The sequence below is a fragment of the Pezoporus occidentalis genome, unplaced genomic scaffold (assembly GCF_034315485.1).
Source record: "Pezoporus occidentalis ecotype Australia unplaced genomic scaffold, CSIRO_AGI_Poc_V1 ctg138, whole genome shotgun sequence".
NCBI lineage: Eukaryota > Metazoa > Chordata > Aves > Psittaciformes > Psittacidae > Pezoporus > Pezoporus occidentalis.
Window position 1 is genome coordinate 1,872,239 of NW_026913188.1, and position 12,899 is coordinate 1,885,137.

The 12,899-nt window shown below is 42.9% G+C and overlaps 1 protein-coding gene across 1 annotated transcript in view; it reads left to right on the plus strand.

The window, feature by feature from the left end:
• The window catches only part of PPM1H (protein phosphatase, Mg2+/Mn2+ dependent 1H), a 148,056-nt gene extending 137,183 nt beyond the window's left edge, over positions 1-10,873 (plus strand). Inside the window, exon 10 of the mRNA XM_062609498.1 lies at positions 9,247-10,873. Within this exon, the coding sequence (XP_062465482.1) occupies positions 9,247-9,307 (61 nt within the window). The 3' untranslated portion in view covers positions 9,308-10,873. The remainder of the gene's footprint in view (positions 1-9,246) is intronic.
• The last annotated feature ends 2,026 nt before the right edge of the window (positions 10,874-12,899 follow it).

The following is a 12,899-nucleotide window of genomic DNA, read 5'->3' on the forward strand; positions in this document are numbered from 1 at the left end:
TATATTTTGTACAGTTTCTGTAAAATGGAGGCCTGAAGTTCCATCTTTTTAATGTATCCTGGTAGAGCAATGTACCCTCGCAAAAACTTCACTTCTTTATGCTATTGCAGTGCAGCTTTTATGGATTCCAGAGTTTCTCTCATGCTTTCCAGGAAGGCTTATATAAACCAAAGTTATTGCACATCCTGTTCTTGTTAGAAGGAAGGATGAAAGCTTCTTTTAAAATCCTCTGCTTTGCAAAACAAAGGATGCCATACCTTTATAGGGAGAAAAAAATTATTTCAGGAGAAATAGTGCTTTGAGGACGAGGTGAGCAAAAAGGAATATGATCGAGGTAGACAAAATGGGTCCACAGGTAGATAAAGAGTATGTGATTTGGAGATGCTTAATAATTTAAAAACAATCATAAATTTGAAGCTGCAGAAATCATCTCCAGCACTGCCACGGAATACTAAAGGGAGAGGGAGGAAGCTGCAGTAGCAAAACTAATTAGCTCTTTACTGCAGCTAATTTAAGACTGATTACTTAGATGCATGGACAGATGAGATCTCTGAACCTTCATGAATTTGAGGCCACCTAAGATTAGAATTACATTATTTTTCTTCGCTGTATTAGTGCATAATTTCTCAGGCTCTGGAGTCAAAATGTCCCTGATCTTTACCTCTGAGCATTTATTCTCAAGCAATAGAAGGCAATCCCTTACGGTGTTCTGTGAAAGCCAGCTGCAGTGGTTTGGCATTGTCCCTGAACTTTGTAGCCCTCCCTGGTTTTGCCAGTCTGCTCTGCGGTAAGCCGAGGCTGTTCCCCAACAGTGCATCTTTCCGGTTCATTTATGCTATGGGTGGTATTTTTCCTTCCTTCTCCTTACTGTGCTTCTCTTTGATTTAAAACGTTTGAAGTAAAGTGCTTATTGAGATGTGCCACTGAGCCCTTGGCCACCCACCTCCTCACACTTGCTTCCAGTGGGTGCTGCTATAGGCAGCGCCACCAGTGATGCAGGAATCGCTGGTAGCCAAAGGGAAGCCCTGTGGAAAGGGGAACGATTTCATTAACCCTACATCCATTGGGTCATTACCTCAAAGCAGAAACTTACATGTGTGTAAAATGTTAATTGTTCTATTTGAAAGGGGAAAGTTTAATGGGTTTGAATTGATTTTTGAGGGTTCTTGAGCCCTTGTTATCCCAGTTCTGTGGCCCAGTTATTCCCTGGGGAAACTACTTTTTCCTGACACATGAAGAGCTGGCTGAAAGATCCAAAGGTTTTCACACAAGCTCCAGTGCAGCATTTAGCTTCTGATGTGACAGGTTTTGCCTATTTCTGTAATGATGGCTACAACTTTGGGGGGACGAAGCAAAGAAACCTGAGAATTTGCTGTTTTTCCATTAGGAAGGTAAGGCTTAAGACTATGGAAATTCTGCAAGATGCCCCTGAGTAAAACTACAAGGAGAGGTGGTGTTTTCCCATGAGAGTGACTGTTGGAGACAAATGACTAGGCGCTCACCTCACTGAGTAGCACAGATTGTGCCTAAATGGAGACTGTTCCTCTGCCCAGTATACTATTCAGTATAGCTTAGGGTGTAAAAGCAACTGGTACACCTGCAGTCACCTAAACCTCAGGGAAATTTCAACTGGCTCTGCCCATCCAGATCCCTTAAATGTGTATTAGTTTCATTTCTAATCCCCTGTGGGCTGAGGCAGCCGTTTCCCAGCACAGTGCACTATCCCAGTGTACTGGGATGGGGAAGGGGGGACAAGAAGCAGCCAAATCCAGTTGCAGTTCTTCAGGATGTAGAAGCAAACAAGTCAATTATTCAAATAGGGAATTGCCAAAGAATGTACAAAGAGCTGGGAATCGCTACATCCACAAGTTTAGACCTTGATTCTGAAAGATCCGCTCGTCCCCACGTTGTGCCTGTTCACTTTCGTTCCCGGGTTGGTACCACAGCTAATTGCATGAAATCATCTGGGAGTGTAGGATATGTTAGAAGAGCTGCGACATCGTTCTTACCCATCCTCTGCCTAAGCACCGGAGCAGGGGCAGTTTAAATGAGCCAGACAAGAATCAAAGCACACCCTCCAAACTGAGTCACATGTGCAGACACACAAGCATTTTATGAATGGGAAAAATATTAAACACAATGCTCAGGCACTAAATCTTGCTGTGGTTACATTCTTCTAGGAATGGTGTTTTCGGGAAGGGCTGTTTAGCGCCAGAAAAAGGAAGGAGAGGAAAAGAACGCAATAAAGATTTACAGTTACATAAAGTTTCCCCGTTGTGCTTCTCTGCTACCGCTCCTGCAAGATTTCCCTGGTGCTGGCTTCACTAGGAAGGCAGGTACTTGGTCAACGAGGACATGAGGAACATGAACACCCAACTAACTTGGGGTCCTGAAGTTAGCCATGTGGCTCAGGCTGATTTCGAATAAGTAAACTAGTGTAGAGTATTAACATTGAATTTATAGCTATGTATGCATGTAGGAAAAAATGGCAAGAAACAGCAGCAGCTGACTGCTTGGAAGATGTGACCTGTCTGCGCCTGTTCCAGGAGCTGAAAGCAAGCAGCAGTCTCTGAATACACCTATTTCAGCTGTCAGTTACCCAGAGTACAGCTAAGCAGGTATTTGTGCTTTTGTTACCAAACCCTCCACCTTTAAGGAGGATTAGTGGGGAAGAAACAGCACGACACCCCAGTGCTTCATCCTCAGTGGAAACTAAATTGAGTTTTAAAAACTGAGCTGGGAATAGCTCTGTTTTGTTCATTCTTTGGAGGGATCAACAGCTACCCCTGGACCGAAAAGCTTCCCATAGCCACAGGTCCTGGGAATGAGCCAGCCTGTGGCCATCGGATGACTTGGGCCAGTGAAAGCCGCCTGCCCTCGGCCAGCAGCCGGCAACTGAGCCTCCTGGGGATGACTGGAGGGGACAGTTCCTGGGGATCTGCAAGCCTAAGCAGTGGCTAAAAATGGTGGGACACAAATGGCTGAGTAGAGGATGAAATCCTTCAGGATGTAGTTGGTTTTATTTGGATGAAAGCTGGTATTCGCACACTGCCCAAAACAAGAGGAGCAAGAACACCAACTCTTGTAAGCCTCTCAGCAGAGTTACTGCTCTTCCACTAAGGAAAATGCAAAATTAAGAGATCTTCTTTCCTTCTGCCCTAGAAGCAGGCAAAGAGAAAGGAAAGCGTGGCTTTGCTCGCAGTCAAGCACCTGCTTAAGGTTAGAGTCTGCTTCAGAAATGGAGCTTGACAGTGAGGTTTTGAGGTCTCCTCTTGGTCGTGCTGGGCTATAGCTGGCACTCGGCAATGGTGGTGGTTGTCTCAGCACACCTGGATTGTGTTGCTTTTCACCAAGTCTGTGCTGCTCCTAACAACAAACGCACTGAGGTGTCTGTTATTACTTTTATTTCTCAAATGCATAAGGCCACAGAGACGATGACTGCATCACAGCCTCCCCCAGCAACTCCCCATGGTCTCCCTTGTCCTCCCCCTGTACCAGAACACGCGGCGTGCAACGAGCCACTTGCTCCCAGGAAGGTGATTCATTTCTGAGCCATATTTGTAGGGGAAAAAAACCAAATGCTTTGAGGGTGTTGCTGTGCCTCTAGAGGTGTGACCTGCATCGGGGATGAAGCAGAAACCTCAACGGTGCAGACGGATCCCAGGGTAGCTTTCACAAGGCGCAGGGAAGCAGTGGGGGAAGGACGTGAGCAGAGCATGAGCAGCTCTGTTGCTTCATGTGAAAATAAGCTCTAATAGCAATTAAGGGAAGGGAGTAGGGAATTAATAAGGCAGGAAAGATTTTTCCAAATTGGTCACAAACCATTGGTTTATCTCTTGAAAAAGCTCAGCTGATGAGGATTCTCTCATCCCTTTGTCCCCCTATGTCTCTCAATAATCATCCTTCTTCATGCAAATAGAGATGGAAAGGGGGGAACAGTGAAAGGTTAAAATGGAAGCAGGCTATCTTTCATCGACATGGTAATTTTGCTGCTTGGCTCGATGCCAAGCGCTCACTGCAGCCACTAGCTGCCATTCCAACATGAGTGAAAGGATCTTTAATAAGAGTGTAAATAAAAGCCAGGCTGAGAAATGAGTTTTCCATCCCAGCAATCACTGGCCTAACCTCTGCTGTAAATAGTCTCTCAGAGCAGCACAGATGGAGTACCAGCACCTGGGGATCAAGGCAATCTCTGCACAGTGCAATTTAAACAGCTGGGTACAATTGAAACACGAATTAGCAGGGATAGGAGGGATCCCATTTTGTGCATGAGGTAAAAACAAATAATTCACTCCTTTTTCCCCCTTTAAAGAGAAAAAGAAAAGGGGGGGGGGGATGGAGAGAACTTTTGACATGATCTTGTGGGAGGTGCTCCTCGCTGCAGCTGTTAGGTTAATTTAACCATGAGAATTTCCCACAAGGCGCTGTAAAAACAGAGCCCTAATTTACGATCATTGATTTAACAGCTTGAAAGTGATTTATCTGACCTCAGTCAAGATAGCGAGGACACCAGAAGAATGATCGGTCATCCTGGGCTTTGTGCGGCTGTGATTGGCCTTATTAATTTAGAGCAGAAGGTCTGTTTCAATGTCTTACGGAGGCAGTCAAAGGCAGTTGGCAACTGAACCATTTTAAATACTCTTTTTTTGAAGCATTACTAATGCTGCTAAGTACTAAGAATTTATTCCACATGGAAAGGATCCTCATTAGCTAAGAGACGGTGAGGCTTCGTTTAGAACTGCGCAAACAGACGGCTGGCCTCGGATTTACAAGTTGTTTTTTATCCTGAAGTGATATTTTTCCTGATGTTGGGAACCTAAAGCGCCCTGTGAAATGGAATTGTTCAGCATTACAGTAATGGGAAATGGCTTTGGAAGAGATAAAAGAGGTTGGCACAAGGGATTGCTGGCTCTTGCTCTTTTTAAGGGTAGATTTCAGAAACACCTAAACGGTTCGCGTATTTTACTGGTTTTATCATTCAGTCCTCTTTACGGAGGTTACTGAGTGCATCTGTTGACAAGTAAATATACCAAGGCTTTATTTCAGACGAATATGCTTTTGGTTAAAATGACTGCTGCATCCACTACTGAAATGTCACAACTGAGTGATGCAATTTTGTCGCACAGATAAGAGGGGAAAGGATGAAAGGCAAAGGGAAAGGCGCGTGCTCTCTCTCCAGAAAGAGCAACCGCATTCAAGAGCATGAAAAGAAACACAGATGCTATAAAAGTTTACCTACACCAGCAATTCTGAGTACAGAATCGAGTGTGTTTGCACAAGTGTGTGCCCTTGTACAAACACCACAGGGGAGGTGCCAAAATTCTTCTTGCATTTAGAGTGCTAACCAGAAAACTGGGCTGGAAACAGTCGAGTACCACTTTATGCTGCCACCTGGACTGATGTGCAGTTGGGTTGAATGTCACTGATTTGGATGGCTCTGCATTTCACTCACTGCTGGATTATGCCCAGCTTTAAAGCCCATCGCCAAGGATGGCAGTGATTATCTCGCCACTTTCCAAGGTGGGAGACAGACATGCTGCAGGCTAGGATTTCATCCACGGGGATGAATGCTTGCAACCATTTCGCTATCCTGATGAAATGCTAAATGACCTGAAATGAAGGTAGTCCACTTCATCTCCATGCAACAGGGTAAAAAAGCAGACAACAATATCTCAGCCCTCCAAACTATGAAATAATAGCAGTTATTTTCAAAAGTGAAAAGACTAAGGTAACAAATAGTGTAAGTTATGAAATACATGTAAAAGGCCCCCTAAAAGCCTCATACACTTTCTCAAGAGACTGAAGAATAAATTTATAAACAGCTATCTCACTAAGAGGTTTGGGGGACCAATGGTAACTATAAAAACAACCCCAAAACCCCATACAAATAAAACAAAGGTGAAGCCAATGTTACGGGCCTGAAGACTACAGAAAGCTTATGTATGTCAGCCTGTGCATCTACTTGCCATCATCTTGTGTTGCCATCTATCTTGTGTTGTTCCCTGTAGCATAATGTAGAGACATTAGGAGAATACAATAAATTATATGTGCAGTATTACTTTGATTAAGTTCAAATCTATGGGGAAAAAAAGATTAATAAGGTGAGTAGCACATTAAGATGTTTCCACACACTGTTCTTACCCGTGACAAGAGTCTCCTAAATGAACAGAATGAACCTTCTTCAGAGGACTGACCTGTATGCCAACGACTCTTTGTTCCACCCAAAATAACGCTGGATATTTCTTCCCACTTAAAAGCCCATCCTGGACTGGTTCGGATCTAATTCTGGAATGTTACAAATCAGCATCCTCAGCAGCACAGACATCACAAACACTCTGAAAGGAATGACTGCTTTGTCACATATGGATCACCTTTTTTTATTTATCCCATAGTTTACCACTGACTTCATTCTAGCACTTGACGCTGTGGCACGCATAGATGTACACGAGGCTTACAGGTTAGTCTAAAAGCACAACTGGGTTTCATTTATCATCACAGAAACATCAACCTAAAAGACATTCTCTTCTAGGGATTGTGTTCCATGCCATCCTAGAGTACTGTTCATCTCAGAGTTCTCCTGTGTAATATTCCTAAGGATGGTTTAATGGGCATCTCAGGGTCTAAACCATGATGTGACTTCCTTACTGCTGAAGCACCGGCCGTTCAGTACTAGAATATACAGAATGACTTTTGGCTTCTATTTAAATAAATAAATAGCATCCTCGGTTACCATGTTCACAAAAACATTCCTGCTTCAGCAAGCACCAGAGAGACTGTCTGAGATGACCCAAACATTGGAAAGAAAAGAATTCCAGGAACTGATGAGGCCGATGAGATGATCCTTGACACATCATCCTCCTTTTCTTTGAACTTCTAGAACTATTTGTTTAATTACGGCAAGAACAGTCTGCAGACAATGAAGACAGGCTGAGAGAGCTGGGCTTGTTCAGCCTGGGGAAGAGAAGGCTCCATGGAGACTTTAGAGCAGCTTCCAGTACCTAAAGGGAGACTACAAGAAATCTGGAGAGGGACTTTTTACAAGGGCATGAAGTGACAGGACAAGGGGGAATGGCTTTAAACTGACACAGGGGAGGTTTAGATTAGATATAAGGAAGAAATTGTTTACTATGAGGGAGGTAAGGCACTGGAACAGGTTGCCCAGAGAAGCTGTGGATGGCAGCTTCCAGCCTGGCAGTGTTCAAGGCCAGGTTGGATGGGGCTTGGAGCAAGCCGCTCTAGTGAAAGGTGTCCCTGCCCGTGGCAGGGGGTTGGAACTGGGTGATCTTTAATGTCCCTTCCAACCCAAACCATTCAGTGATTCTATGGAATATGCTACGAAATATTCTGTGAGAAGTGACAATGTGTTTACCATTAAAACAGGAAAATAGCACCTTCCTCTGATGCTGCTTGACCCTGCTAGCTCTGGATCAACCCGCAACCCTCCCACTCCTGCTTATGGTGTGCCTGCTCCCAACAACAAAGACCAGAAGCAGACTTCTCTTGAAATACATTTGAAGGAGATCCTCAGCTGCCCAAGGCTGCAATTAAAGACACATACAGTTGCATACGAAGCACAATAAAAAGTGGTGTTGCAAGTCTCTTAAATATACCCATAGCTTAAGAAAAGACACTGCTTGGGAGTTTGCTGGACTCCAACTACGTGGTGTGACCAGGGAAAGCCCAGTTCTGCCAGAGGAGTGAACAGCATAAATAGAACTGGCTTTGTGAGCGCCTCTCCACGATCCTGTAGTCAAAATGCTACACATCTTACAGCAAAGTCCAGGAGACCAACCACCACCATGGGGAACAGAGCACTGGCAGGAGAGGAACCCCACAAGTTGCAGACAGATCTGCCCCTACAGCAGGCTGGAGATGCACTGCCCTGCACACAAAGCTCGAGCTCACCCTGGCAGCTCAAATGAACGCCGTGCTTGTGCTCATATGTGCTTCAATGCTAGACAAAATCGCTAGAATGAAGATCATGAAACTGAATTAAGGGAGGTTCTGTTTGTTTGTTTTACCTTTGTAGAAGATTTAACATTACTCCAGATCTCCTGGAGAAAGGATCAGCTCCAATAACCAACCCAGCCTGAGCTGGTCTTCATAGAAGAGGCTGTTAATTATTTGTCAGGTGTACAGCATATTACTTACAAATGCAGAGGTGAGAGAAAAAGTGAAGTCTTGAAGCTGCAGGAGCCCAATAAGGGAAGTCATTTGCACTCCTCAGTTTTGCTTGCATGGGATGCATCCGAAAGCCACTGGTAATTTTGTTGAACGTTGAGTGATGCCGTCAACAGATCAATGAGAGGAGGGGTCACTGGGAGCTTTGCTGGAAAAAGTGTTTATAAGTCATCAGTTGCTAGTGTGCAAACACGTGATGTTGGAACAGATGGAAAGCAGTACACAGTTGGCTGGGGATTAGCAAACCAGGTGAGGGTTTGTGAGATCAAAGACGTACGATCAACCTTCAGGATGAAGGCACTGACTCCGCCTCATAGGCAAAGAAATTATAGCTATTGCCTGCAGGTATAAAGGGGGTGCAGAATATATGTGTGTGTTATGCTTAAGAGCACTTTAAGATGGGAAGATGCAGAGAGTTTACATGGCTTGCATTCGTGCAACAGAAAATGCTGAATATTGTATTTCCTGCTTCCAGTCTCCTTCCCATGGAAACGAACTAATTTCTCATTATCATCAGTGGTAAATACAGTCAGAGCTATATAACTTAAATTTCAGTCTTTAATGGAAACATGCTTCATCTGTAATGTCATTATTCCTGTCATCATTGCATTCACAGTCATTTCTTGTGGCTGGCATTAGGCCACCTTCTACCATCAGCACTGACAGCGAAGGCAGAGACACAGAGGTTTTCAAGACATCACTCAGAAGAACACAGTTCCCAAAGACACGGGGTTTTTAAGAACCCTATGTTCTTAAACACTGCACTTCATGGAAGAACCCCCCTGAAATATTCTTGTTCTCACCATGTCCTCTTTTCTACTAACAGCAGAATCTGTACTTTTGAACAGACTGTTTGGATGTATGATGTTGATCATTCACTGTGGCTGAGTAACAAACCCTATGCTAGTTTTTAGCATGCTTTCTGTAGATACTTTCTTAGGTGAGGGTGAGCAGTAGTCCTTTAAAACTAGGAGCAAGAATTATGCATCAGTTTAGCAAAGCTATTGAGTTTCATGTTTTTCTTACGTTGCTTTTGTGTCTTCATCATGTTTTCTCCCCCATCAGACTAATTAAATCTGGAAACTACAGAACAGTGAAACCAGGATTTTCCAGGAAAGAACACTGAAAGAAAGGGGTATTCTTATAGAGGCAACATTTCTGAAAGCAGGAGATGAAAACCACCCGAACCTGGGGGACAACAGGGACAGAAACTGTAGAACAGCTGAAGAAGGTAACAGACACCCAAAAGAACAATCACAAAGACTTCATTTATGCTAGCCATTGTCATTAAAGATCCCGACACTGCACCGTATCTACACTAGCATTACAGTAAGAACTAAATCAGGCATCTGGCTGTCAGCTGGGGTTTCTCAAGCATGTCTCGAGGACACTGGTTCTCCTAGGCTAAAATCCTATGGATACCACCACCCAGAGCCACTGCACAGCAGGTGCTGGGGCGTTTTAGGGAGCTGAGGAGCTGAACCAGTCAAATCCAGGTTTCCACTGGATTTGTGCCCAGAGGATGAGTTCTCATGCGGATTTTAAGGTAAGTGCTAAGAGTGAGCTCTTGCAGCCTTTCCACTAGCAGGCTTTCTTCAGCTGCCCAGATAAAGGCTTATTTTTTTCTCAGAAAACTTACTATTTCTAACTTTTCATTCTGTTGGTCAAATCTGAATGAAATAGGCCTGTGGATCCGAGGTCCAAAAGGACAGATTAGCAGATGCACAATCAGATAAACTCTGTTTTCTTGCAAAGCCAGGTTAAAAGTGTTCAGCCATAGCAAAGTAATTGGTAAAAAAAAGCAAGTGAAATTACCTCATAAAGCAGAACAAGCTTTTGAGAAAGAAAGAACAAAAGACCACGTGACTATGATTTGCTTTAGCTTCCTGTTTAAGAGACATGGGGAAGGCTGAAAGGCTTAAAAACTACTTGGCTGCAATGTTAAGTGTGCAAAACAGTGGCATGACACTACAAAACGATGGTTAACAAAAGGCAGCTATCGTAAGAGAGGATCAAGAGAAACGGAGAGACCATCTAGATAAACACTTAAGAGCATTCAATAGGAAGGGGCTCTTGGAAACCCAGTTTTTATCCCTGGCTGGTTTTACAACTGACTCACATAAGCCCTCTCATGAGTTTACAAAATGCTTTCTTAAAACTGGTCCTTTTTTCCTCTCCTCTTCTATCCCCCCCCTTCCCAAAAGTCTGGTTAGGATGAGTATTGTTCTAACAGCACTCTGTCTGTCTTCCCCCATGCCACGGTCTGTGATGAGCCTGCATATTCCTCCCTCTTTCTGTTCATGTAGGCATAGATTGCATGTAAATAAAGCTCTATTTCCACTTACTTGCCCCCGCATGGGTCTAAATTGAATCTCAGAAAGTATCCATACTACTAGCATATCCATTAAGAAATACTCTCTGTACTGTTCTCAGTAATTCATCAATGTTAGCACCAACTTTTGAGTCATCTGTTGATCGTTACACCTTTGCCCTTCCTTCTTCAGGAAATGGGAAAATTCCACTGAAGTTTCCAAGAAATCTGTACATTACTGTTCATTGGATCTTTATAGTTTTCAGATCCAAATCCATAATTTTTATCTTAGAAACGTACTTCTGGATCCATTCTCACAACAGGCTACCCATTTTTATTCACAAGGGAGTACCGGTTACGTACTGATGCTAAGTGAATCTTCCTTAGATTCCCCATCTTTTCCTTTTTAACGCCTGCAGACCACAGTCCATGCATCATGTTCCCTGTTTCTTGGGCACCAGACACTATCATCACAATTTTTTCCTCTCTTCTGCTAATCCTGCTTTCTCTCTACTCATCTGCTACTCTTCATCTTTCCTTCTTTCCTTCCTCCAAGCTGTAGCTAGAATTTGTCTTACAATAGATCTGTGCTATAAAGAAGGAAAGAGCAATATTTAACTGCAATTATCCACCACTTGTTAGTATTAACTGGAAGAAAATTAAGAAATGTATCCTACTAGAATCCATTCCTGCAGCATATTCTCTGTGTATTCATTAACAGTAACATAACTAAAGAAGACACCTTAAATAAACAAAAGTATCGGGAGAGATGTGAAGTAGTCCTGATAGGAAGATAGGAAGAAGTAACCAAATTCAGAAGAGGAGGAAGGGGTTAAGTTATAGGAACGTTGAATCAGGAGATATATTTTATGTTCATTACATAGTAAGGTAATACTGTTCCAACAAAAATAAAACCCATGTATTTTATACAAGACAAATGAGGTCATTAGTTTATGTTTGAAACTGGTCTGATTTCTGTCACAGACCTAGGATTCTCTCTAGTTCTGTGCATTTTTGGACAAAGCTAATGAAAACAGCCACATGGGAATGGTCAAAATAATACTAATAATAAAAAAAAGGAAAATAAGATCCATCAGGCAAAGGCATGAAAAAGTGCCTGAATAGATGCATTCATTTTAAGAAAATTATTCTCCACGTGTATGTAAAGATCTGCCCTTCTTTTCAAACTGCAAAATCACTTGAAGGAGAATGGAAGTTACTTTGTAGATACAAGAAGAAAAAAAACAGCCAAAATGGAAATTCAATAAAGAAGTGAAATTATTGCTGGATTATCACATTTCCATCTATCATTGGTGCAACTACTAAGGCCTCGCTTATTTTTTGATATGAAATGGCATGTTCTTACATGGAGCAGTATTCATTTGCTATCAAGTCAAGCAGTTTAAGAACTCCTATTTCTTTCCATTGATTGCACATATCAACATAATGATTTACAACCCTTCCTGCAGCCTCCCAAACTCAGGTTTTATCGGATGAAAAAAAGGGAGGTGAAGGGGGGAGAAAATAGAACCACACGTGTTGCTTTTCAAGCAGTTCATTCTGTTGTTTTTGTAGTTACCAAGCACAGGCATTTCTGATACCTCAGGCATGGCAGTGAGATGAAGAGTTTGCTTGCTCCTTTTATCTTTTTCCTGTAGGTTTTAAGACAAGCAGTGCTTTACAGGCACCTACCAGAAACACAAAGGCAGCTAAACAACTTGTGTTACACAGCAATGCCCCTGAACTACAAACCAGAAACCATGTTCTGGGTCAGGTTCAATCTAAGGATTGTTTCAGAGTACCCCATCTAACAATACAACCATGGCACCAGTCTGTGATGTAGGTGACACTACCATGGAACGTGGGTGCAAACAGCTCAAATGAGGTTCAATGGAAAAGGTTAGTAATTCTTGGTATAGCTTCAGACTAGTTCTTCCAAACCACCAGACTCATCTGTGTAGCACTGCATTTAAGTCCTAGTTCTCTTACTGGTTCCCCAAGTTCACTTGGAGCAGCTGAAAACCCTCAGTCTGTGTTTCGATTCTGTAAATGGCTCCTTACAAGTGTTGAACGAGGCACAGATTAAGTTCAGCTGGGTATGCTGCAGTAGACCACAGAGGAGTATCCTTGGAGAAAAAGGGCGATTTCTCAGCACTAGCTTAAGAGAAAAAAAATCTGTTGGCACAAACACAGATGCTTAAAAATAAATATATCATCCATGTAAGAGAGAATGGGGAACCTGAGAAAATTAGCCTTTGTCACAGTCTTTCTGATTGATACTTTTTTTGGTGTGAGAAGCAGACCATAATGGAGACTGATCTGATGGCCCACGTTAAGTGATGGCTTCCTCCTGTAGCAGCAGCTCAGACGCTTCTGTAAATGGAGCATAGGATCTGCATTACTTCAA